This window comes from Schistocerca serialis, chromosome 1, assembly GCF_023864345.2.
Source record: "Schistocerca serialis cubense isolate TAMUIC-IGC-003099 chromosome 1, iqSchSeri2.2, whole genome shotgun sequence".
In the NCBI taxonomy this organism is placed as follows: domain Eukaryota; kingdom Metazoa; phylum Arthropoda; class Insecta; order Orthoptera; family Acrididae; genus Schistocerca; species Schistocerca serialis.
Genome location: NC_064638.1, coordinates 1,106,944,872 through 1,106,968,077, shown reverse-complemented (window position 1 = coordinate 1,106,968,077; position 23,206 = coordinate 1,106,944,872). Strand labels below are relative to the sequence as shown.

At 40.8% G+C, this 23,206-nt stretch overlaps 1 protein-coding gene across 2 annotated transcripts in view; it reads left to right on the top strand.

Annotated features, from left to right (window-relative positions):
- LOC126416573 (keratin, type I cytoskeletal 10-like) overlaps positions 1-23,206 on the top strand; it is a 173,796-nt gene that overhangs the window by 10,538 nt on the left and 140,052 nt on the right. The window contains exons 2-4 of one of the 2 annotated variants that reach the window (XM_050084340.1): positions 1,539-1,637; positions 11,940-12,123; positions 18,363-18,462. The exons of the other annotated variant lie outside the window; for it this stretch is intronic. Coding sequence (XP_049940297.1) covers positions 1,539-1,637; positions 11,940-12,123; positions 18,363-18,378 — 299 coding nt within the window. The 3' untranslated portion in view covers positions 18,379-18,462. Of the gene's footprint in view, positions 1-1,538; positions 1,638-11,939; positions 12,124-18,362; positions 18,463-23,206 lie in introns of those variants that run through there. 2 annotated transcript variants of the gene reach the window in all.

Here is a 23,206-nt window from a genome sequence, read left to right as displayed (position 1 = left end):
CGTTGATGACGTAGCACGATCGAATAGTGTACGGGCAGCATTTCTGAATATCACAGAATTTACACTTGTACCACAAAATTGAAGGTATGAGCGGAAGTCGAGCAGTAGTCTGACACACGTGTGTCTTACGAAGCTCGAACGCTAACCACCTTACCGCCATAAACTCAAAGGTGTGTCACCTTCCCACAGATACATCAGTTACGTAACAGACTCGTAAAACTTTTCTTGCAATTTTCTCGGAATTGCCAGCGTAGTGCATCTTACTATTGGCACATTGTGTTGTTTTAATGACCTATTAAAGGTGTACAAAGTTTGAAGTAAATACGTGATCTCTACGTTGTGGCCTCTCCCTGTAAGTTCCACCTCAGTTCCCTGATTTGCAAACACTTAGAGCATTTACTCTCACTTTCACATGAGTAACACTACCCGCAGTCAGTTGGGATACACATATTCCGTCCCAGGTGGTAACGGCGTGGCGAAAGGAGGTACAACCGGCAACCTCTTAAATTAACCACGCCAAATGGGTTCATAATCATGCCGATCCTTCGTCGAGGCAGGACAAAAGCACAAAAAGAAGATAACCTGCGGTAATCAAAGTAATGAAACAAATGGTTCAAATCGCTCTGAGCACTATGGGACTCAACATCTGAGGTCAGCAGTCCCCTAGAACTTAGAACTACTTAAACCTAACTAACCTAAGGACATCACACACATCCATGCCCGAGGCAGGATTCGAACCTGCGACCGTAGCGGTCGCGCGGTTCCAGACTGAAGCGCCTAGAACCGCTCGGCCACACCGACCGGCTGTAATGAAACAAAAATATGCATTAGTTAAGACATTTTTGGATACCAGTTTAATTTATTAAATCAAAATGAATCAACTTTTTATGCTTAATGACCTGTCATGAACATTAGCACTTTTATTACTCTTTTGCTTAACGTATGTCTCATGAAATGGAATAAATTTCCTCGGTCATCACACCAAAATGACGAAATACATTAAAGACGAGGAAATTGTCACCGTAATATAAATACACATATTCTGAGACCCGTAAGGCTGGTAAAAAAAAGTAATTTAATAAGGTCTTACGGGATAGGGTGACCACTCATCCGCTTGTTTATTTGTGTGTGTGATTGTGTTGTGTATTTGCGCTCGCCAGCACCGTTAGTTTGAATGACTGAGTGACTGTGATTTGTTTATAGGGAAGATAAGGGAGACGTACTTGCTTTGCACGTGAGCAACTAATTGATAGTTGTTTAGCAGTGTACATACTGAAGGGAGTAAAAACGATAAAAGTCTGTATTTAAACTCTTAAGTGAATTACAGCATTTGGTTCTTGACAGGTTAGGAACAGTGATCGTATCACAATATTTCCCTGCTGGCAAAAGAAACTGAGCCATATCGGTGTCAGACTTCCTCAATAAGACCCTCATACTGTGAACAGCATCTCCCTTTCTCGCAGTTCCTAGAACCATAGTCGTTAGTTCAATACTCCTCCAAACTATGTAACATGTGACAACCGCTGCATGTCTTCTAGATGCTGCACCGACGCCAGACGCCAATGAAGGAGCGGTCAAGATTCACGTAGAGAAGGTGCCCTCTGAAGAAGTCCCAGCTGCTCCTCAGCCTGCCGAAGGTAAGCTGAAAAGCTAACTATAAGTACGAGCACTCTCTCTCTAGATTACGCTCACTTTTACAGCTACTTATACTGTATTCCTAATCTCTACACTCACAGCTTGGAAACAGGTATTGGTGGGAACACATATTTTACACAATATCATCCTATGCCCTTTTCATTGCTGTCATTACTTCATGGGAGAAAAATACATTGCAGTTACTGCATTAGCTAATCAAAATTTCGTCTCGTAAATTTCTATAAATCTCCCTAATTCCTCTTACATAAATCTTGTTTCAACGTAACAGCACAATAAACCGACTGTAGCAATATTTTCTGGATACACGCTGACGGAAAAGAAAACCGCAACGCCAAGGAGTTATGCCACATAAACGAAATTTGGTAGGCATGTTTCTTCATCTCAAAGGTGATGTCTGTTCAAAGTTCCCCCCTTACTGCGAATGCTGTAACCGCCGTGATCGTTAGTTACCTTTGAGATTGGACGTAATGAGTTGATATTAGTCAAGAATGCCTTTAAGGCGACAAAGAACGTCATTATCAATGAGTTCGAACTAGGTCGTGTAATAGAGCGACGAGAAGCCGTATGTTCCTTTTTTAATGTTGTGGATCGACTTGACAGAAATCTAGCAACTGTACATGATTGTTGGCACCATGGTCAAGTCAATGTTTGGTCGTAAAAAGACTGGTCTCCAGACGGCCATGTAGCGCTCGCTACTGAGACGGAAGACCACCGGGTTCGGCATATGGCTCTGGCGCATAGCACTGCCCCTGCAGCAGCCATCTGAACACCAGGTGACACCACAGAGACACAAATAACAGTTAAACATTGGTTACTTCAACGACAGTTCCGAGTCAGACGCCCTTAGCGTTATTCCACTGACCCCATACCATCGCCAGATCTCATTGGAGGGCAGTGTGGAGATCTGTTGTGTTTTCTGGTGAAATTCGCTTCTGCCTCGGTGACAGTGATGATCATGCGCTGGTTAGGAGGAGGTCAGCTGGCCTGCAACCAGCCTGTCTGCTTGCTAGACACACTGGACCTACACCTGGAGATACGGCCTGGCCTGCGATTTCGTATGACAGCAAGAGCTCTCTCGTGGTTATCTCACTTACCCTGACTGCAAATTTGTACGTCAGTCTGGTGATTCGACCTATTTTTCTGCCATTCATCATCAGCTTTCCGGTGTGTTTTCCAACAGGATAACGCTCGCCCACATCACCCTGTTCTAATCCAACATGCTCTACAGAGTGTTCACATGATGGCTTGGCCTCATCGAACACCAGATGTGTCTCCAATCAAGCTCATACGGTACGTGAACGGACGGCAACTCCATCGTCAACCACAAACAGCATTAACCGTCATTGTATTGATCGACTAAGTGTAATAGCTGTGGCACTCCATTCCTCAACTGACATCCAGAACCTGCATGTTTGCATGCTTGTACTCAACATTCTGGTGTTTAAAAAAGTTATTAATGTACCAGCAGTTCACATTTGCAGTGGCTTGCCTCGCGCGTACGTTAACTTGTGATCTAGGAATGTTAACCATTTCAATACGTTACTTAAACGAATGTATTCAAAAAATTTCACTACTCTACATTACATTGATGCTGCGATTTTTTTTCCGTCAGCGTTTGCTGTGGAGTGGTTGAAACTAGGCAATGAATTCTTCTCAAAATGATTGACAGAGCGACATATTACTAACTTGTTGTTGGATTTCTTTAGTTTCTTTGATTAATGGGACGTGGTTATGGCCAAGCAAGTGAAATACTGCTCTTCAGTAGTTCTCAACTTGTATTTTACGAGAGTTTCTTCCTGGCAGTTAAGTCATATAGTAAATTACGAAATACCTATGGTAACTAAAGCACTGGAAACGCGAAATCTCACGTACGAAATAATTTATTTCACTAGAAAATTGTGAGGCAAAACCTTACAATGGAAACGAATTTTGTTTGTTGCTAAAGGGGATAATAATAATTGTAGTTCGGCCGTCTGCTATTGCCCATATAACGTGCTGTTGCTGTTGTGAACAGCCATAAATTTCTGACAAAATTTCCTACTTGTTTCATTGTTTCAGAGTAACATTTCCCGTATTTTCCATATAAATATCTTAAATATCTTCACGATTCTCCTGTTCACAAACCTTTATTGTTCCTGATCAGCGACATGGCGTCCCTTCGACTGTCGCAATAATTGCATTTTTTTTTTTTTTTTTTTACAATTCTTCTCCGTCACTAATAGCGCGAATCAAGGGTTTTTGACGTTGTGACCTAGTCTTCATTTCTTTTTCAGTGCACTGTACTGATATGGTAAAATCAGACTGCACTATAAAAAGATTTTGTAAACAAGCGTCTCAGATATAGCACTTTGACTATCGCTCTTTCCCGTCATTTAATGTATCAGTGAAATGATCAGCTCGTTACTCTTTTCAGTTTCAGGAATTTGAATCGACAGGTGATGTTTTCAGTGTTGGAACAAAATTCGGGCTCGTGAACAGAAGCCTTCTAGAATCAACAACACTTAACACTGCCTTAGTACTAACTTCGTTCTCGGGGGCTGAAAAAAAGATAGACGCCCATTGAGGATATTTCCCTTTTGCTAAAAGTTGATGTGTACACACACCAAACATGATGCAGGACGAATCTGCAGTTATCAGATGAGAATGGGTGGCAGATTAAAACTGTGTCCCCAACCGAGACTTGAACTCGGGACCGTTGCCTTTTATGGACAAGTGCTCTTACGACTGAGCTGTTGAAGGGAGATTCCCTATGCGTTCTCAGTACTGCCGCAGTACCTCACCTCGTACCTACCAAACTTCACACATGTTCTCCTACATACGTTGCGGGGCTAGCACTCCTGGAAGAAAGGATTTTGTGGAGACACGCCTTTTAACCCGGAGAATTGTTTACAGAATGAATTTTCACTATGAACGTACGTAAAAGTACAACACAAGAATACATTTGCTAATCAATTTGAAATATGCACATATCACGTGTGGAATTAATAAAAGTAAATAATAAAACATTAAATAAATAACAATTAAAGCAAAGGTAATTTATGAAAACCATTAATACTGTAAAATTGATACATATTAGTTGCAAGGAACGAAAATCTCCGTCACACGACTCGTAAAGACTACAGTCAGGTTAGGAGATGAACCATAGCGACATCCGTTACTCGGTCTGAGGTATTCAACAAGATCTCCTCACTCTTCATGTCTTAGAAGGCAACATTCCTAAAGGTTAAGTTAGTTACACAGATAGACTGACCATAAGTCAGTGTGCGATAAGAGAAAAATACTCTCGTATGAGGGATATGGACCAATGTTGCTTATGCAGGTAGCGGCTCTCGTTTACCACGTTACATATAGCTTTAGGCTGACCGTTAACCTCGATATGGAGCCCATGCGACACAGAACTGAACACCAATGTCTAGACCAACTACACTCGACAAAGCTCACAGAAACAGAATACAATAGAGGATACAACGCCATGATTATGAAACAAGTACAACAACACTCCGCCATGTTTTTTCAGTCAAGACAAAAGACCAAGACCCTAGGAAAGTGGTAGATGATGTGTAAAGTGATGATGACAATATACAACTGTTAATAATTAACAGCCATAGCGTGAAAATAAGTTAATGCTGATTATAATGGACAAACATTTGGTGTACCTCGTCTCTCAGCACTTTTAGAATCCTGCAGTACTACAGCCCCTCACAAGCAACCTAGCGAAAATTCAGAGGACAGGACACAGTATGAACATTCAGCTAAGTATATCCTTTTCTACACGAGAAACATCCAACACGAAAAAAGAATACGTAGTGGAGAGAGAACCGCTCTAGACACAGTAAAGTTTTATTTGGATCGTAAGTACGTCGTGGTTACATTCATTTGAACCTGAATTGGAGAAAAAATTTGAATGGCACAAAAGTCAAACTCGGAACCACCGAATCTGAATGCCCGGTATTCTGTACAGAATTACCACCGAAGCTTTTTCTCTCTGGATTCGTTTTTTTTTTCACTTACTAATTATGTAGAATCTAATTTTGTCAAAACGATTTCCCTCACACATTTGGATTTCAAGTCTAAGTATCATTGTCTGTTTTACTCTTTGCACGTTTAAATGTAGGTATACTGGTTTCTGCTTAAAACATTAGATCGTGCTTAAATATGAGTACCTAACCGTTTACAAACTGTTTCAAGAAATTCATAAATGTTACTGTAGGCGAAACATCGTTCCATGAATGGTAGAAAACCTAGGATAACCTAGGATATGGGCAAGGAATTATTTCGATACTAAATTGCATAACTCTAATCGAGAACGAACGTTACAAACTGAACAATGAACTTTCTTTTCTTTTTTTTTTTTTTGGTCATCAGTCTACTGACTGGTTTGATGCGGCCCGCCACGAATTCCTTTCCTGTGCCAACCTCTTCATCTCAGAGTAGCACTTGCAACCTACGTCCTCAATTATTTGCTTGACGTATTCCAATCTCTGTCTTCCTCTACAGTTTTTGCCCTCTACCGCTCCCTCTAATACCATGGAAGTCATTCCCTCATGTCTTAGGAGATGTCCTATCATCCTGTCCCTTCTCCTTATCAGTGTTTTCCACGTATTCCTTTCCTCTCCGATTCTGCATAGAAGCTCCTCATTCCTTACCTTATCAGTCCACCTAATTTTCAACATTCGTCTATAGCAGCACATCTCAAATGCTTCGATTCTCTTCTGTTCCGGTTTTCCCACAGCCCATGTTTCACTACCATACAATGCTGTACTCCAGACGTACATCCTCAGAAATTTCTTCCTCAAATTAAGGCCGGTATTTGATATTAGTAGACTTCTCTTGGCCAGAAATGTCTTTTTTGCCATAGCGAGTCTGCTTTTCATGTCCTCCTTGCTCCGTCCGTCATTGGTTATTTTACACCCTAGGTAGCAGAATTCCTTAACTTCATTGACTTCGTGACCATCAATCCTGACGTTAAGTTTCTCGCTGGTCTCATTTCTACTACTTCTCATTACCTTCGTCTTTCTCCGATTTACTCTCAAACCATACTGTGTACTCATTAGACTGTTCATTCCGTTCAGCAGATCATTTAATTCTTCTTCACTTTCACTCAGGATAGCAATGTCATCCGCGAATCGTATCAGTGATATCCCTTCACCTTGTATTTTAATTCCACTCCTGAACCTTTCTTTTATTTCCATCATTGCTTCCTCGATGTACAGACTGAAGAGTAGGGGCGAAAGGCTACAGCCTTGTCTTACACCCATCTTAATACGAGCACTTCGTTCTTGATCGTCCACTCATATTATTCCCTCTTGGTTGTTGTACATATTGTATATGACCCGTCTCTCCCTATGGCATACCCCTACCTTTTTCAGAATCTCGAACAGCTTGCACCATTTTATATTGTCGAACGCTTTTTCCAGGTCGACAAATCCTATGAAAGTGTCTTGATTTTTCTTTAACCTTGCTTCCATTATTAGCCGTAACGTCAGAATTGCCTCTCTCGTCCCTTTACTTTTCCTAAAGCCAAACTGATCGTCACCTAGCGCGTTCTCAATTTTCTTTTCCATTCTTCTGTATATTATTCTTGTAAGCAGCTTCGATGCATGAGCTGTTAAGCTGATTGTGCGATAATTCTCGCACTTGTCAGATCTTGCCGTCTACACACCAACGAGAATAGTCGTTTTGTTGCCACTTCCTCCAATCATTTTAGAAATTCTGATGGAATGTTATCTATCCCTTCTGCCTTATTTGACCGTAAGTCCTCCAAAGCTCTTTTAAATTCCGATTCTAATACTGGGTCCCCTATCTCTTCTAAATCGAATCCTGTTGCTTCTTCTATCACATCAGACAAATCTTCGCCCTCATAGAGGCTTTCAATGTATTCTTTCCACCTATCTGCTCTCTCCTCTGCATTTAACAGTGGAATTCCCGTTGCACTCTTAATGTTACCACCGTTGCTTTTAATGTCACCAAAGGTTGTTTTGACTTTCCTGTATGCTGAGTCTGTCCTTCCGACAATCATATCTTTTTCGATGTCTCCACATTTTTCCTGCAGCCATTTCGTCTTAGCTTCCATGCACTTCCTATTTCTTTCATTCCTCAGCGACTTGTATTTCTGTATTCCTGATTTTCCCGGAACATGTTTGTACTTCCTCCTTTCATCAATCAGCTGAAGTATTTCTTCTGTTACCCATGGTTTCTTCGCAGCTACCTTCTTTGTACCTATGTTTTCCTTCCCAACTTATGTGATGGCCCTTTTTAGAGATGTCCATTCCTCTTCAACTGTACTGCCTACTGCGCTATTCCTTATTGCTGTATCTATAGCGTTAGAGAACTTCAAACGTATCTCGTCATTCCTTAGTACTTCCGTATCCCACTTCTTTGCGTATTGGTTCTTCCTGACTAATGTCTTGAACTTCAGCCTACTCTTCATCACTACTATATTGTGATCTGAGTCGATATCTGCTCCTGGGTACGCCTTACAATCCAGTATCTGATTTCTGAATCTCTGTCTGACCGTGATGTAATCTAATTAAAATCTTCCCGTATCTCCCGGCCTTTACCAAGTATACTTCCTTCTCCTGTGATTCTTGAACAGGGTATTCGCTATTACTAGCTGAAACTTGTTAGAGGACTCAATTAGTCTTTCTCCTCTTTCATTCCTTGTCCCGCGCCCATATTCTCCTGTAACCTTTTCTTCTACTCCTTCCCCTACAACTGCATTCCAGTCGCCCATGACTATTAGATTTTCGTCCCCCTTTACGTACTGCGTTATCCTTTCAATATCCTCAAACACTTTCTCTATCTGTTCATCTTCAGCTTGCGACGTCGGCATGTATACCTGAACTATCGTTGTCGGTGTTTGTCTGCTGTCGATTCTGATTAGGACAACCCGGTCACTGAACTGTTCACAGTAACACACCCTCTGCCCTACCTTCCTATTCATAACGAATCCTACACCTGTTATATCATTTTCTGCTGCTGTTGATATTACCCGATACTCATCTGACCAGAAATCCTTGTCTTCCTTCCACTTCACTTCACTGTCCCCTACTACACTCCTGGAAATGGAAAAAAGAACACATTGACACCGGTGTGTCAGACCCACCATACTTGCTCCGGACACTGCGAGAGGGCTGTACAAGCAATGATCACACTCACGGCACAGCGGACACACCAGGAACCGCGGTGTTGGCCGTCGAATGGCGCTAGCTGCGCAGCATTTGTGCACCGCCGCCGTCAGTGTCAGCCAGTTTGCCGTGGCATACGGAGCTCCATCGCAGTCTTTAACACTGGTAGCATGCCGCCACAGCGTGGACGTGAACCGTATGTGCAGTTGACGGACTTTGAGCGAGGGCGTATAGTGGGCATGCGGGAGGCCGGGTGGACGTACCGCCGAATTGCTCAACACGTGGGGCGTGAGGTCTCCACAGTACATCGATGTTGTCGCCAGTGGTCGGCGGAAGGTGCACGTGCCCGTCGACCTGGGACCGGACCGCAGCGACGCACGGATGCACGCCAAGACCGTAGGATCCTACGCAGTGCCGTAGGGGACCGCACCGCCACTTCCCAGCAAATTAGGGACACTGTTGCTCCTGGGGTATCGGCGAGGACCATTCGCAACCGTCTCCATGAAGCTGGGCTGCGGTCCCGCACACCGTTAGGCCGTCTTCCGCTCACGCCCCAACATCGTGCAGCCCGCCTCCAGTGGTGTCGCGACAGGCGTGAATGGAGGAACGAATGGAGACGTGTCGTCTTCAGCGATGAGAGTCGCTTCTGCCTTGGTGCCAATGATGGTCGTATGCGTGTTTGGCGCCGTGCAGGTGAGCGCCACAATCAGGACTGCATACGACCGAGGCACACAGGGCCAACACCCGGCATCATGGTGTGGGGAGCGATCTCCTACACTGGCCGTACACCACTGGTGATCGTCGAGGGGACACTGAATAGTGCACGGTACATCCAAACCGTCATCGAACCCATCGTTCTACCATTCCTAGACCGGCAAGGGAACTTGCTGTTCCAACAGGACAATGCACGTCCGCATGTATCCCGTGCCACCCAACGTGCTCTAGAAGGTGTAAGTCAACTACCCTGGCCAGCAAGATCTCCGGATCTGTCCCCCATTGAGCATGTTTGGGACTGGATGAAGCGTCGTCTCACGCGGTCTGCACATCCAGCACGAACGCTGGTCCAACTGAGGCGCCAGGTGGAAATGGCATGGCAAGCCGTTCCACAGGACTACATCCAGCATCTCTACGATCGTCTCCATGGGAGAATAGCAGCCTGCATTGCTGCGAAAGGTGGATATACACTGTACTAGTGCCGACATTGTGCATGCTCTGTTCCTGTGTCTATGTGCCTGTGGTTCTGTCAGTGTGATCATGTGATGTATCTGACCCCAGGAATGTGTCAATAAAGTTTCCCCTTCCTGGGACAATGAATTCACGGTGTTCTTATTTCAATTTCCAGGAGTGTATATCTAGATTGAGCCTTTGCATTTCCCTTTTCAGATTTTCTAGTTTCCCTACCACGTTCAAGCTTCTGACATTCCACGCCCCGACTCGTAGAACGTTATCCCTTCGTTGATTATTCAATCTTTTTCTCATGGTAACCTCCCCCTTGGCAGTCCCCTCCCGGAGATCCGAATGGGGGACTATTCCGGAATCTTTTGCCAATGGAGAGATCATCATGACACTTCTTCAATTACAGGCGACATGTCCTGTGGATACATGTTACGTGTCTTTAATGCAGTGGTTTCCATTGCCTTCTGCATCCTCATGTCGTTGATCATTGCTGGTTCTTCCACCTTTAGGGGCAATTTCCCACCCCTAGGACAAGAGAGTGCCCTGAATCTCTATTCGCTCCTCCGCCCTCTTTGACAAGGCCGTTGGCAGAATGAGGCTGACTTCTTATGCCGGAAGTCTTCGGCCGCCAATGCTGATTATTTATCAAAATTTAGGCAGTGGCGGGGATCGAACCCGGGACCGAAAACGTTTTGATTATGAATCAAAGACGCTACCCCTAGACCACGGGTACTTTCAACAATGAACTACAACCTCCAAAACAGTTAACGGAAATACTAAATAAAAGATAAAAATGCACAAATTTTGGATTTCTGTCTGGAGCAAATGGATATTATTGGCTCAGGAATAAGTTAAACGTAGTTCCAGTCCAGTATTTTCGGACAAGGTTTTCGGGAGATCTCCCTCGTCTGTAAGGCAGTTGCTAGAACTGGAAATTCAAAAAAAAAAAAAAAAAAAATGGTTCAAATGGCTCTGAGCACTATGGGACTCAACATCTTAGGTCATAAGTCCCCTAGAACTTAGAACTACTTAAACCTAACTAACCTAAGGACATCACACACACCCATGCCCGAGGCAGGATTCGAACCTGCGACCGTAGCGGTCTCGCGGTTCCGGACTGCAGCGCCAGAACCGCACGGCCACCGCGGCCGGTGGCTGGAAATTCCTTCTCATTTATTCGCAATTGGGGACACACTCTCTCTGTCTAAGAACTAGTCCGGTTTAGATTTGGGATGAGATGGGGCTTTATAGCTGTCAAATGAATGGGAAACTCCATTGTATGTGATCATTAGCTCTTTATTTTTATGCCCTCTGCTACCGGTTTCGATCAGCAGACCATTATGAAGCCGAAGTTTTGCAAAGTTTCGGCTTGATAATGGTCTACTGGTCGAAACCGGTAGCACTGAACATAGAAAAAATATTAAACAGCTGATGGTCATCTACAATGAAGTTTCACAAAACTAGTCCGGTGTTTGGCTGAAAAGGAACTGCACCCTAAAATGGAGCTGATTTCAAAGAGTGAACTCTTCCACGTTAGAGTAGAGAATATGTGTACAGTCCGATGTGGTAACACTAGGTATGCTGTCTCTTTAGTCCAATGTTCTGATAGTATGCCTCCCCACAACAAAGGTTATTTTCCTGGGAATGACTATGACAGAACAGTAAATCATACATACAAATTTATGCCGAGAAATGCCATATATGCCTCGGTGGCGGTATGGATTATTGTGAAATAACGCCAGCGCGTTGTGTATGGGAAGAACGTCATTTAAAGCGCTTCGCATTACTCATATCACCATTCCTCTCATAGTTCGATGAGTTCAGTTCACTGGTAAGATGACGGTAGAGTCACGAGGACCAAGGCAAAACACACAATATAATGTTAAAAGTAACTTTCTGCTAGAATTTAGCATTTACGTATAGAGCACAGCTATAAGTGCTTAGTAAGAGGCGGTAATGACGTCAGTGTTGCCCCCGCAGGTGAAGCAGCACGTGTGAAGCGCGGAGGCGGCGGCGGCTGCAACACGTGCGGAGGCGGCGGTGGCGGCCACGGAGGCGGCGGCGGTCGCGGCGGCGGCGGTGGCAGCGGCAGCTTCTCCAAAAGCAGCTCCCAGGCCTCCAGTTCCAGCTCCAGCGGCAGCTTTGGGGGCGGCGGCGGCAAGTAGTGAGTATCAGCCGCCTGAATTCCTACACCTACAGCCGATATGGACGTATCAAACAAAACCCATTCACATAGCGGACACCGTATTTACCGCGACGTTTATTCAGACTGGTTTCATCTGTTCTCTAGTGAAATTTCTCTGACTCCTGTAAAAGGCCAGTTACTCATACATTCACATGCAGCAGTGGAGGTCAGTATAAAGGCATTGATATTTGTAGAAAAATTAGTATTGTTGGTTGAAATAACTGCACGCAGTGTATATGGAGTAGTATGAAATCCAGTATAGTGACAAATGCAGTCAAATGGTATCGCATTTGATGTCAGTAGTACAGTGTATAACGAGATATCAACAATTCATGTGGTAGAGGGTGGAACTCGGCGTAAAGGCAGTCGGCTCTGTGCGGTGTTAGTGTGTATGTGTGTGTGTGTGTGTGTGTATGTGTGTGTATGTGTGGGTGTGTGGGTGGGTGTGTTTCCTACAGATAGGAGACAGGCACCATTAGTGACAGTGCGTGCTGTGTACTGAAACCATGAGTGTGACATTGTGATCATGTTATGAAAGCGCAAAAATCGGTGCTTAAGTGGATACGGGACTTTCTAATCGTCATATCGCCAAGACGTTGAACCGTTCAAGTACAGTGATTTATAAATACGCTAGATTCGGTGCAGGATATGGACAGAATGGAAAATATGGGCAAAGTAAAAAATTATCTCAGGCTACGAGACTGTTACGTTTGTGCAAAGTAACGGTCACCAAAAGTTTTTCTCCTCAACTTGTTTCTTATTTGTAATTGTCAGCAACTGCCACACGTTTACTACAAATTTCATCAAATGAAAACACCTTACTTTCAAGAAACGACTGCAGAAACTTTCTCTTCAGTGAAGAGAAGAAGTTTAATTTAGATGATTCGGATGGATTTCAATACGATTTACTTGACTGGAGGACAGAGGAGCAGGTAAAAATGAGCAGAAGTTTTGGTGGTGGAAGTGTTATGGTTTGCGCAGCACTTTGCGCTAAGGGTAAATCACACATTGCTTGGACGAACACTAGAATGAACTCTAATATGTAAAACAAGACAGAAAGGATTAGAATGTATGAGGACCTACCGGACGAAAATCTAATGTTTCAACGAGATTATGCACCCGTGGAGATCTCTGCACAGCAAAAAAGTGGTTTGAATATGATAATATCGACATATTTAACTGGCCTGCACGTAGCCTGGGTTTCAACCCCGTAGTAAACGTTTGGGAAATACTTACAAAGCGTGTTTATCGCAATATAAGGCAATTTGAGGCCGTGTGTGAGCTGAAAAGAGCAATACGAGTAGAGTGGGCGACAGTTTCACCGCAAGAACTACCAAGCTTAACAAATTAGGCAGAACGGGGATTGGATGAAGTACTAACAATGCAATAACACAACAGGACAGTGAGTGACTTTATACAAATTTCCATCGAGGAAATACAAATGCATTACTTTATAACTCGTATTCTGAAAGAAACTGTGTAATTCCGTCATGATTGTTTATTTATTATATATATTAGATTAGATTAGATTAGATTTACTTTCATTCCAATTGATCCGTAGTGAGGAGGTCCTCCAGGATGTGGAACATGTCAGAAAAACAACAATACATGACAAATATTTAAACTAAAACAAATAAGCTAGTGTACCATTCCACAGGTCCCAAGTGGAATGATCGTCATTTTTTAATGAACACTAAGAGTCATTTTACAAATACTATTGCACTGAATTTAAAATAAAAAAGTTTTATATTTATTTATAAGGTAAGAAACATGTAATACAACTACTGTAATACTTATTTACAATGAACACATTACTGCACTGAAATGGTGCAGAAGTTAGATTATACTTACACACACACACACACACACACACACACACACACACACACACACACACACACACAAATTTTCAGTGAACACATTACTGCACTGAAATTGTGCAGAAGTTATGTTGTACTTATATACAAATCAGTTGGTTTTCCTCAGAAATTCATCAATGGAGTAGAAGGAGTTGGCCACCAATAAATCCTTTAGGCTTCTCTTAAACTGAATTTCATTGGTTGTTAAGCTTTTTATGGCTGCTGGCAAGTTATTGAAAATGTGTGTTCCTGAATAATGCACACCTTTTTGTACAAGACTAAGTGACTTTAAATCCTTGTGAAGATTATTCTTATTTCTAGTATTGATTCCATGAATTGAGCTGTTGGTTTGAAAAAGTGATATATTTTTAATGACAAATTTCATTAAGGAATAAATATATTGGGAAGCTGTAGTTAGGATCCCTAGTTCCCTAAACAGGCTTCTGCAGGATGTTCTTGAGTTCACACCACATATAATTCTTACTGCACGTTTTTGTGCCCGGAAAACTTTAGCTTGGCTTGATGAATTACCCCAGAAAATAATCCCATATGACATTATGGAATGAAAGTAAGCATAGTATGCCAGCTTTTTCATTTTTATATCCCCTATGTCTGACAAAATTCGCATTGCAAACAGAGATTTGTTAAGACGCTTCAGCAGTTCTGTGGTGTGCTCCTCCCAGTTGAATTTATTATCAAGCTGTAATCCCAAGAATTTAACACCGTCCACTTCTTCTATCTTCTTGTCATCATATGTTAGACATATACTCTTGGGACACCCCTTACAAGTTCTGAACTGCATGTAGTGTGTTTTTTCAAAGTTTAGTGACAAAGAATTGGCTAGGAACCAGTGATTAATGTCTACAAATATTTTATTGGCTGATCTTTCTAAGACTACACTTGATTTGCTATTTATTGCAATGTTTGTATCATCAGCAAACAAAACAAACTTGGCATCTGGTAATGTTACTGATGAAAGGTCATTGATATACACAAGAAAAAGTAAGGGCCCCAAAATGGAACCTTGTGGGACCCCACATGTAATTAGTTCCCAGTTGGATGATGCCTGATAGCTTGATACATGTCTCTTTCCTAATAACACCCTTTGTTTCCTGCCAGAGATATAAGATTTGAACCATTTTGCAGCATTTCCTGTTACACTATAATATTCTAGTTTACTTAAAAGGATATTGTGATTTACACAGTCAAATGCCTTTGACAGATCACAAAATATACCAGTTGCCTGCAATTTTTTGTCTAATGAATTAAGTACATTTTCACTGTAAGTGTAGATAGCCTTCTCAATATCAGAACCTTTTAGAAATCCAAACTGTGACTTTGACAGTATGTTATTTGAGATAAGATGGTTATAAAGACGACTGTACATTACTTTTTCGAAAATTTTTGAGAATGCTGGCAACAGTGAAATTGGACGGAAATTTGATGCTATTTCTTTATCTCCCTTCTTAAACAGTGGCTTAACTTCAGCATATTTCAGCCATTCGGGAAATATTCCACTGATAAACGACTGGTTACACAGATAGCTTAATATGTTACTTAGCTCAGAATCACATTCTTTAATTAACTTTGTTGATATTTCATCATACCCACTAGATGTTTTTGATTTTAAAGATTTTATGATGGACATTATTTCTGTTGGGGTAGTGAGGGTCAAATTCATATTATGGAAGTTACTTGAAATGTCTGGTCTAAGGTAATCCATAGCAGCATCTACCGAACCTGACAACCCCATCTTTTCAGTAACAGTTATAAAATGTTTGTTAAAAAGTTCTGCAACACTATACACATCTGTCACCAATGCATCATTTACTCTTAATGCTATTTGTTCCTCTTCATGTCTGGTTCTACCGGTCTCCTCCTTCACTATATCCCATATTGTCTTTATTTTGTTATCTGATATGACTATCTTTTCCTTGTAATATATTTGCTTTGATATCCGTATTACAGTCTTTAATATTTTGCAGTATTTCTTATAATGTGCTATAGCATCAACATTGGAAATGTTTCGGATTGACAGATACAGTTTTCTTTTTGTTTTACAAGATACCCCTATTCCTCGAGTAATCCATGGCTTCTTTGTAGACTTTGCTCTAACCTTGGTAAGTTTTGGGGGAAAGCAGTGTTCAAATAAGGTAAGCACTTTATTAGCAAAAATGTTATATTTTTCATTCATGCCATGAGCACTGTAAACATCAGTCCAGTGAATGTCTCTGAGGAGTGTCCTAAAATAATCAATTTTTGGCTTACTGATTACCCTCTTGAGCTCAGATTTAACAGATTTTATATCCTGTTCAGTATTAACATTTAACAGAAGGAACTGCATGTCATGGTCTGAGAGGCCATTGACTATTGGTTTTGTAATATAATTTTGTTCATTTGACTTTTCTATAAAGATATTATCAATGGCTGTTTGTGAGCAAGTGGTTATCCTAGTGGGGAACTTTACTGTGGGAATTAAGTTGAATGATAGTGTTACTAACTCAAATAGGTTCTTATTGGGAGAGTCTTTAAGGAAATCTACATTGAAATCACCAGCAACCACTATTTCTTTGTTTTTGGTTGTTAAATGGGCCAGTACAGCTTCAAGGTGGTTTACAAACAGATTAAAGTTACCTGCAGGTGCTCGATATACACTTAATATTATGAAAGATTTTTTGTGAAAATCTAATTCTGTTGCACATGCTTCCATATGCTGTTCTAGGCAAAATTTATGAATGTCTATGTTCTTAAATTTATGACAGTTCCTGATGAATGTGGCAACTCCTCCTTTCTCCATTTCTGATCTACAATAGTGAGATGCTAACCTAAACCCTGTAACACTTAAAAGTTCTATACCAGTGGTCACATGATGTTCAGAGAGGCAGATTATGTCAGCTGGGTTTGAAGACTCTAATTCATCTATGCAGATAGTTAATTCATTAATTTTATTTCTCAGTCCTCGAATATTTTGATGCAATAAAGATAGCTGACATTTCACATTGACTGACTTAAAATTGGATGGAGTTAAAATATCTGCTGACAGTTGAAAATTCTTAACCAATGGCTGTTTATGTTGATGTAATAAGCTGGAATTATGTTTTTTGATTTCTTTCTCAAACTGAAGGTTTGTCTCAGTTCTAACCTCTCTTAAAATTTGTTTTCTTTCTGTCCTCCCTACCCTAAAAAAGGGTCTTTTCTGAATCCTATAACCACTGGTATTTTACCACTCATGACAGTGCCTCCCCCCTTTAACTTTCCTGCTATTTCCCCAGCCAATTTACCCTTCCCCTTCCTTCATAGTAAATTCTGTACCTGTATGCCTCAGACATTGTATATGACTTTCATAGGAACCTGCCTTTATTCTGATTTCCACTATTGTATCCTACTTACAAGTTAATGCCTCTGAGGAGCCATCAAAGCTTAACGTAACATATTCAAGAACAGTGGTGATTGGTGCAAGCAGGCTGTCATTTTAAATATATTCACATTCAAGTATCAGTCACGTTCCTGTTTTTCATGACTAGCAGCAGTTTGGGTATTTGGTGTTTTGCGTGTGAGGTGACTTTGGACTGATCACGGTATATTTATGGTGCAGACGGGCTACCTAACGATAACCGTAACTATCGAAACCAGTAGTAGTAGTTGCAATAATAAAACGCGATTGTGACTGCTAAATTAGTGTGAATGGACATAGTATCTGAAAATTACTGAAGCTCTGATCATTTGATAAGAAATATAAATCATTTATTCTGTGTTTGTGTATTTACATGTTTGTTTTATACAGCTTTGTAGAGGTAAAGCTTGATAGCAATACACTCAAATCTGACGTTTGCTCCTTTCATCCACGTTGATTGGATAAGGCTTACAAAGTAGTTTGCTGTGCTAAAATGCTAAGTTTCTGCAACTACCACGCAAATTAAATTATAATCCTAAACATGTGATATTAAAGTACACAGAAAAACAGTAAGCGATATTTATTATAGATACATTGAGATCAGTATGCGTAAAACAGTGCAATATTTAATATTCAGAATATTATAATACAAAAGCTCCCGGCTTATAAATTTCTGTTTGATGTGTGGACTCACGGTAGTGGTTGAAAATTCAATCACGCACTTTCATTGCTGCTACAGTAGTACGCCATCTTATAAGCATAACAAATGATTCAATCAGACTATGTTCTCGACGATGCACTGTAGGAATTATTCACAAAAAAATGAATGAAAAAGTAAAGTAATCTAACCCATAAAATTTGGTAGTGAAATGAAAAAATTTGTCTACATTCTACACAAATGGACTTATCTGACTGTACAAATGTCGAAGAATTTTTGTAATATGTGTTCCCTTTCTTTGTTTCAGTGGTCACGGAAAATGAGAAGACCAGACGTGATCGTTAGCCTGTGCTACTTATTAGTGACATTGTAACTTGGATGAAATAAAGTGCTTACTTACACTTAAAGAGTCTATCAATGTGCATCACTCTACCCTGACACTGGAACCTAGCAAAAACTTAATCTCGCTAAAGACACATATTTTAACCGACCTTAACAAGATTACCTTCTGAGTGGTGAACCAGTGTGGATGCAATGGGTTCAATGTTGCGAAACTTAACGAGAACTATTCATGTACGCCATTCAATAAGATAATGAATTGCCGATATATGACCGATAAGGAGATGAGGGTGGTAGAATGAACCTCTAAGCAGGGCGACATGGAGTGAGGGCAAGTAAAGTTATTGACGCTGATCACTCCATTGGATGGGTCCCTTTCGTGCTATTCGAAACGAGTAGGCTACGTGCAGGTACCGTATTTCACCCTCGGCCTTCCGGTAACCAATGAGAGCACAAACACCATACTGCACTGTGCATATACTTCTCATAGTCGTCGAAACATCGTAGATACACACTTGAAACATGTCATGACGTGTCAGAGATAGGCAACACTAATAATTCGTAAATATTCCAGATGTTAAAACAATGTTTTTGACCATTGATAGTACTCACAGATACTAATATATTTCACCTTTATCAATAATCGATTTTTTTCACTCAGAGATATATTAAGTGGATTAGATTTTGACTTTTTATAAAGGAACTGAGTACCTCTTAAAGGATGGATCCAGTAATATAGCCCTTGTACTTGTTTGGGGTAAAACAGTTTCACAAAAACATGTGGGTGCCAAGATTTTGGGGCCATCTTAACTGAGGGTGCTTCCTGTTATTATGATATGCATCGATTACCTTATTACGCTATCTAACAAGAAGGTTACCTATAAGACGACAGAAATGCCATCCAATTTAATTGTATACCTATTTTTAACCCTCTGCCGACGCGATCGCAAACCGTAGTTATTATCATTATGCATAGGTCCCATTGCTTGTATTCACTCCATGGACGTGAAATGCTGAATTTTATTTGTTTATTTACACGTCAAGTTCCGTAGGAACAAATTGAGGAGCAAATCTCCGAGGTCATGGAAAGTGTCAGTACATGAAATTACAACATAAAAGTAATAACAGATAAAAATAAATTTCCATGAACCTGAAAAAAGTCAGTCCATAAGTTTAAATAAATGCTATCAGCAATACAATAACAATCAGCTTAATTTTTCAAGGAACTCCTCGACAGAATAGGAGGAGTGACCCATGAGGAAACTCTTCAGTTTCGATTTGAAAGCGCTTGGATTACTGCTCAGATTTTTGAATTCGAGTGGCAGATTACTGAAAATGGAAGCAGCAGTATACTGCACACCTTTTTGCACAAGGGTTAAGGAAGTCCGGTCCAAATGCAGGTTTGATTTTTGCCGAGTATTAACCGAGTGAAAGCTGCTTATTCTTGGGAATAAGCTAATATTGGTAACAAGAAACGACAATTAGGAATATACATATTGAGAGGCCAATGTCAAAATACCCAGACTCGTGAACAAAGGTCGACAAGAGGTTCGTGAACTTACACCACTTATTGCCAGAACCGCCCGTTTCTGAGACAAAAATATCCTTTTAGAATGGGAAGAGTTACCTCAAAATATAATACTTTACGACATAAGCGAATGAAAATAACCAAAGTAGACTGATTTTCGTGTCGAACGATCACTCACTTCTGATACCGTTCGAATAGCGAAAATGGCAGTATTAAGTTTGTGAACAAGATCCTGAATATGGGCTTTCCACGACAGCTTAATGTCTATCTCAACACCTAGAAATCTGAACTGCTCAGTTTCACTAATCATATGCCCGATCTGTGAAATTAAAACACCAGGTTTTGTTCAATTGTCTGTTAGAATCTGTAAAAACTGATTCTTACAGTGATATAGCGTTAGTTTATTTTCTACAAGCCATGAACTTAGGTCATGAACTGCACTATTTGAAACCGAGCCAATGTTGCACACAACATCCTTTACTACCAAGTAGACATAACTATTTTAGAGTTACCCGTAATACTAGAGGGCATACATCTACATCTACATCTACGTGATTACTCTGCGATTCACAATAAAGTGCCCGGCAGGGGGTTCAATGAACCGCCTTCAAACTGTCGCTCTACCGTTCCACTCTCGAACAGCAAACGGGAAAAAAGAGCACTTAAATTTTTCTGTGCGAGCCCTGATTTCTCTTATTTTATCGTGATGATCATTTATCCCTATGTGGGTGGGTGCCAACAGAATGTTTTCGCAATCAGAGGAGAAAAGTGGTGATTGAAATATCATGAAAAGATCCCGTCGCAACGAAAAACGCCTTTCTCTTAATGATTGCCTCTCCAATTCACGTACTATCTCTGTGACACTATCTCCTCTATTTCGCGATAATACAAAACGAGCTGCCCTTCTTTGTACTTTTTCGATTTAATCCGTCAGTGCCACCTGATGCGGATCCCACACCGCACAGCAATACTCCAAAATAGGGCCGAAAAGCGTGGTGTAAGGAGTCTCTTTAGTAGACCTGTTGCACCTTCTAAGTGTTCTGCCAATGAATTGCAGTCTTTGGTTTGCTCCACCCACAATATTATCTATGTGATCGTTCCAATTTAGGTTATTTGTAATTGTAATCCCTAAGTATTTAGTTGAATTTACAGCCTTCAGATTTGTGTGACTTACCGCGTAATCGAAATTTAGCTGTTTTCTTTTAGTACTCATATGAATAACTTCACACTTTTCCTTATTCAGGGTCAATTGCCACGTTTCGCAACATACAGATATCATATCTCAATCATTTTGCTAGTCGTTTTAATCATCTGATGACTTTGCATGACAGCATCATCTGCAAACAATCTAAGACGGCTGCTCAGATTGTCTCCTATGTCTTCAATGTAGATCAGGAACAATAGAGGGCCTATAACATTTCCTTGGGGAACGCCGGATATTACTTCTGCTTTACTCCTTGAGTTTCCGTCTATTACTACGAACTGTGACCTTTCTGAAAGGAAATCACGAATCCAGTCGCACAACTGAGGCGATACTCCGTAGGCACGAAGTTTGGTTAGAAGACGCTTGTGAGGAACGGTGTCGAAAGCCTTCTGGAAATCTAGAAGTATGGAATCAATTTGACATACCATGTCGATAGCACTTATTACTTCATGAGTATAAAGAGCTAGTTGTTTTTCACAAGAACGATATTTTCTTAATCCGTGCTGACTATGTGTCTATAAATAGTTTTCTTCGAGGTACTTCGTAATGTTCGAATAGAGTATATGTTCCAAAACCCTACTGCAAATCGACGTTAGTGATATAGGCCTGTAATTCAGCGGATTACTCCTACTTCCCTTTTTGGGTATTGGTGTGACTTGAGCAATTTTCCAGTCTTTAGGTACGGATCTTTCTGTGAGCGAGTGGTTGTATATAACTGATAAATATGGAGCTATTTTATCAGCATACTCTGAGAGGAACCTGACTGGTATACAATCTGGACCGGAGGTCTTGCCTTCATTAAGTGATATAACCTACTTCGTTACACCGAGGGTATCTACTTCTGTGTTTCTCAACTTGGCAGTTGTTGTTGATTGGAATTCAGGAATATTTACTTTGTCTTCTTTGGTGAAGAAGTTTCGGAAAACCGTGTTTAATAACTTTGCTTTAGTGGCAGTCTCATCAGTGACTTCACCGTTGTTATCGCGCAGTGAAGGTATTGGTTGTGTCTTGCCACTAGTGTGGTTTTTGTATGACCAGAATCTCTTTGGGTTTTCTGCCAGATTTCGCGACAGAGTTTCGTTGTTGAAATTATTAAAAGCATCGCGCATTGAAGTACGCGCCATATTTCGAACTTCTGTAAAACTTTGCCAATCTTGGAGATTTTGCGTTCTTTTAAATTTGGCATGCTTTTTTCGTTGCTTCTGCAACAACTATCTCACCCGTTTTGTGTACCATGGGGGATCACTACCATCACTTATTAATTTATGTGCTATATACCTCTCAATTCCTGTCGATACTATCTCTTTGAAAACATTCCACAACTTTTCTACACTTACATGATCATATCGGAAGGAGTGAAGACTGTCTCTTAAAAAGGCGTTAGGAGCATTTTTATCAGCTTTTTTTAAATAGATATACCTTGCGTTTCTTTGTTTATATAAATAAGGAACAGGAGTGACCCCAACACTGATTTCTGGGGCACCCCCCACTTGACAGTACCCCACTCAGACCACACATCACAGCCGTTATCAACATTGTGAATAATGACCTTTTGCTGCCTGTTGCTACAGTAAGAGGTGAACCAATTGTGAGTTACTCTCAGTATACCGTAGTGGTCCAACTTCTGTAGCAATATTTTGTGATCAACACAATCAAATGCCTTAGTTAAATCAAAAAATATGCCAAGCGTTCGAAACCTTTTCTTTAGCCCATCCATTACCTCACAGAGAAAAGAGAATATAGCATTTTCAGTTGTTAAACAAGTTCTAAAGCCAAACTGTACATTTGATAGCAAATCGCGTGATATAAAATGATCAATTATCCTTACATACACAGCCTTTTCAATAGCTTTTGCAAACACTGATGGCATATAAACAGGTCTAAAATTATCTACATTATGCCTTTCTCCCTTTTTATAAAGCGGCTTTACTACTGAGTACTTTAATCGCTCAGGAAACTGACCATTACTAAAGGAAAAATTACAAATATGGCTAAATATAGGGCTGACATGAGCAGCACAGTACTTTAATATTCTGCTAGATACTAGATCATAACCATGAGAGACCTTAGTTTTCAGTGA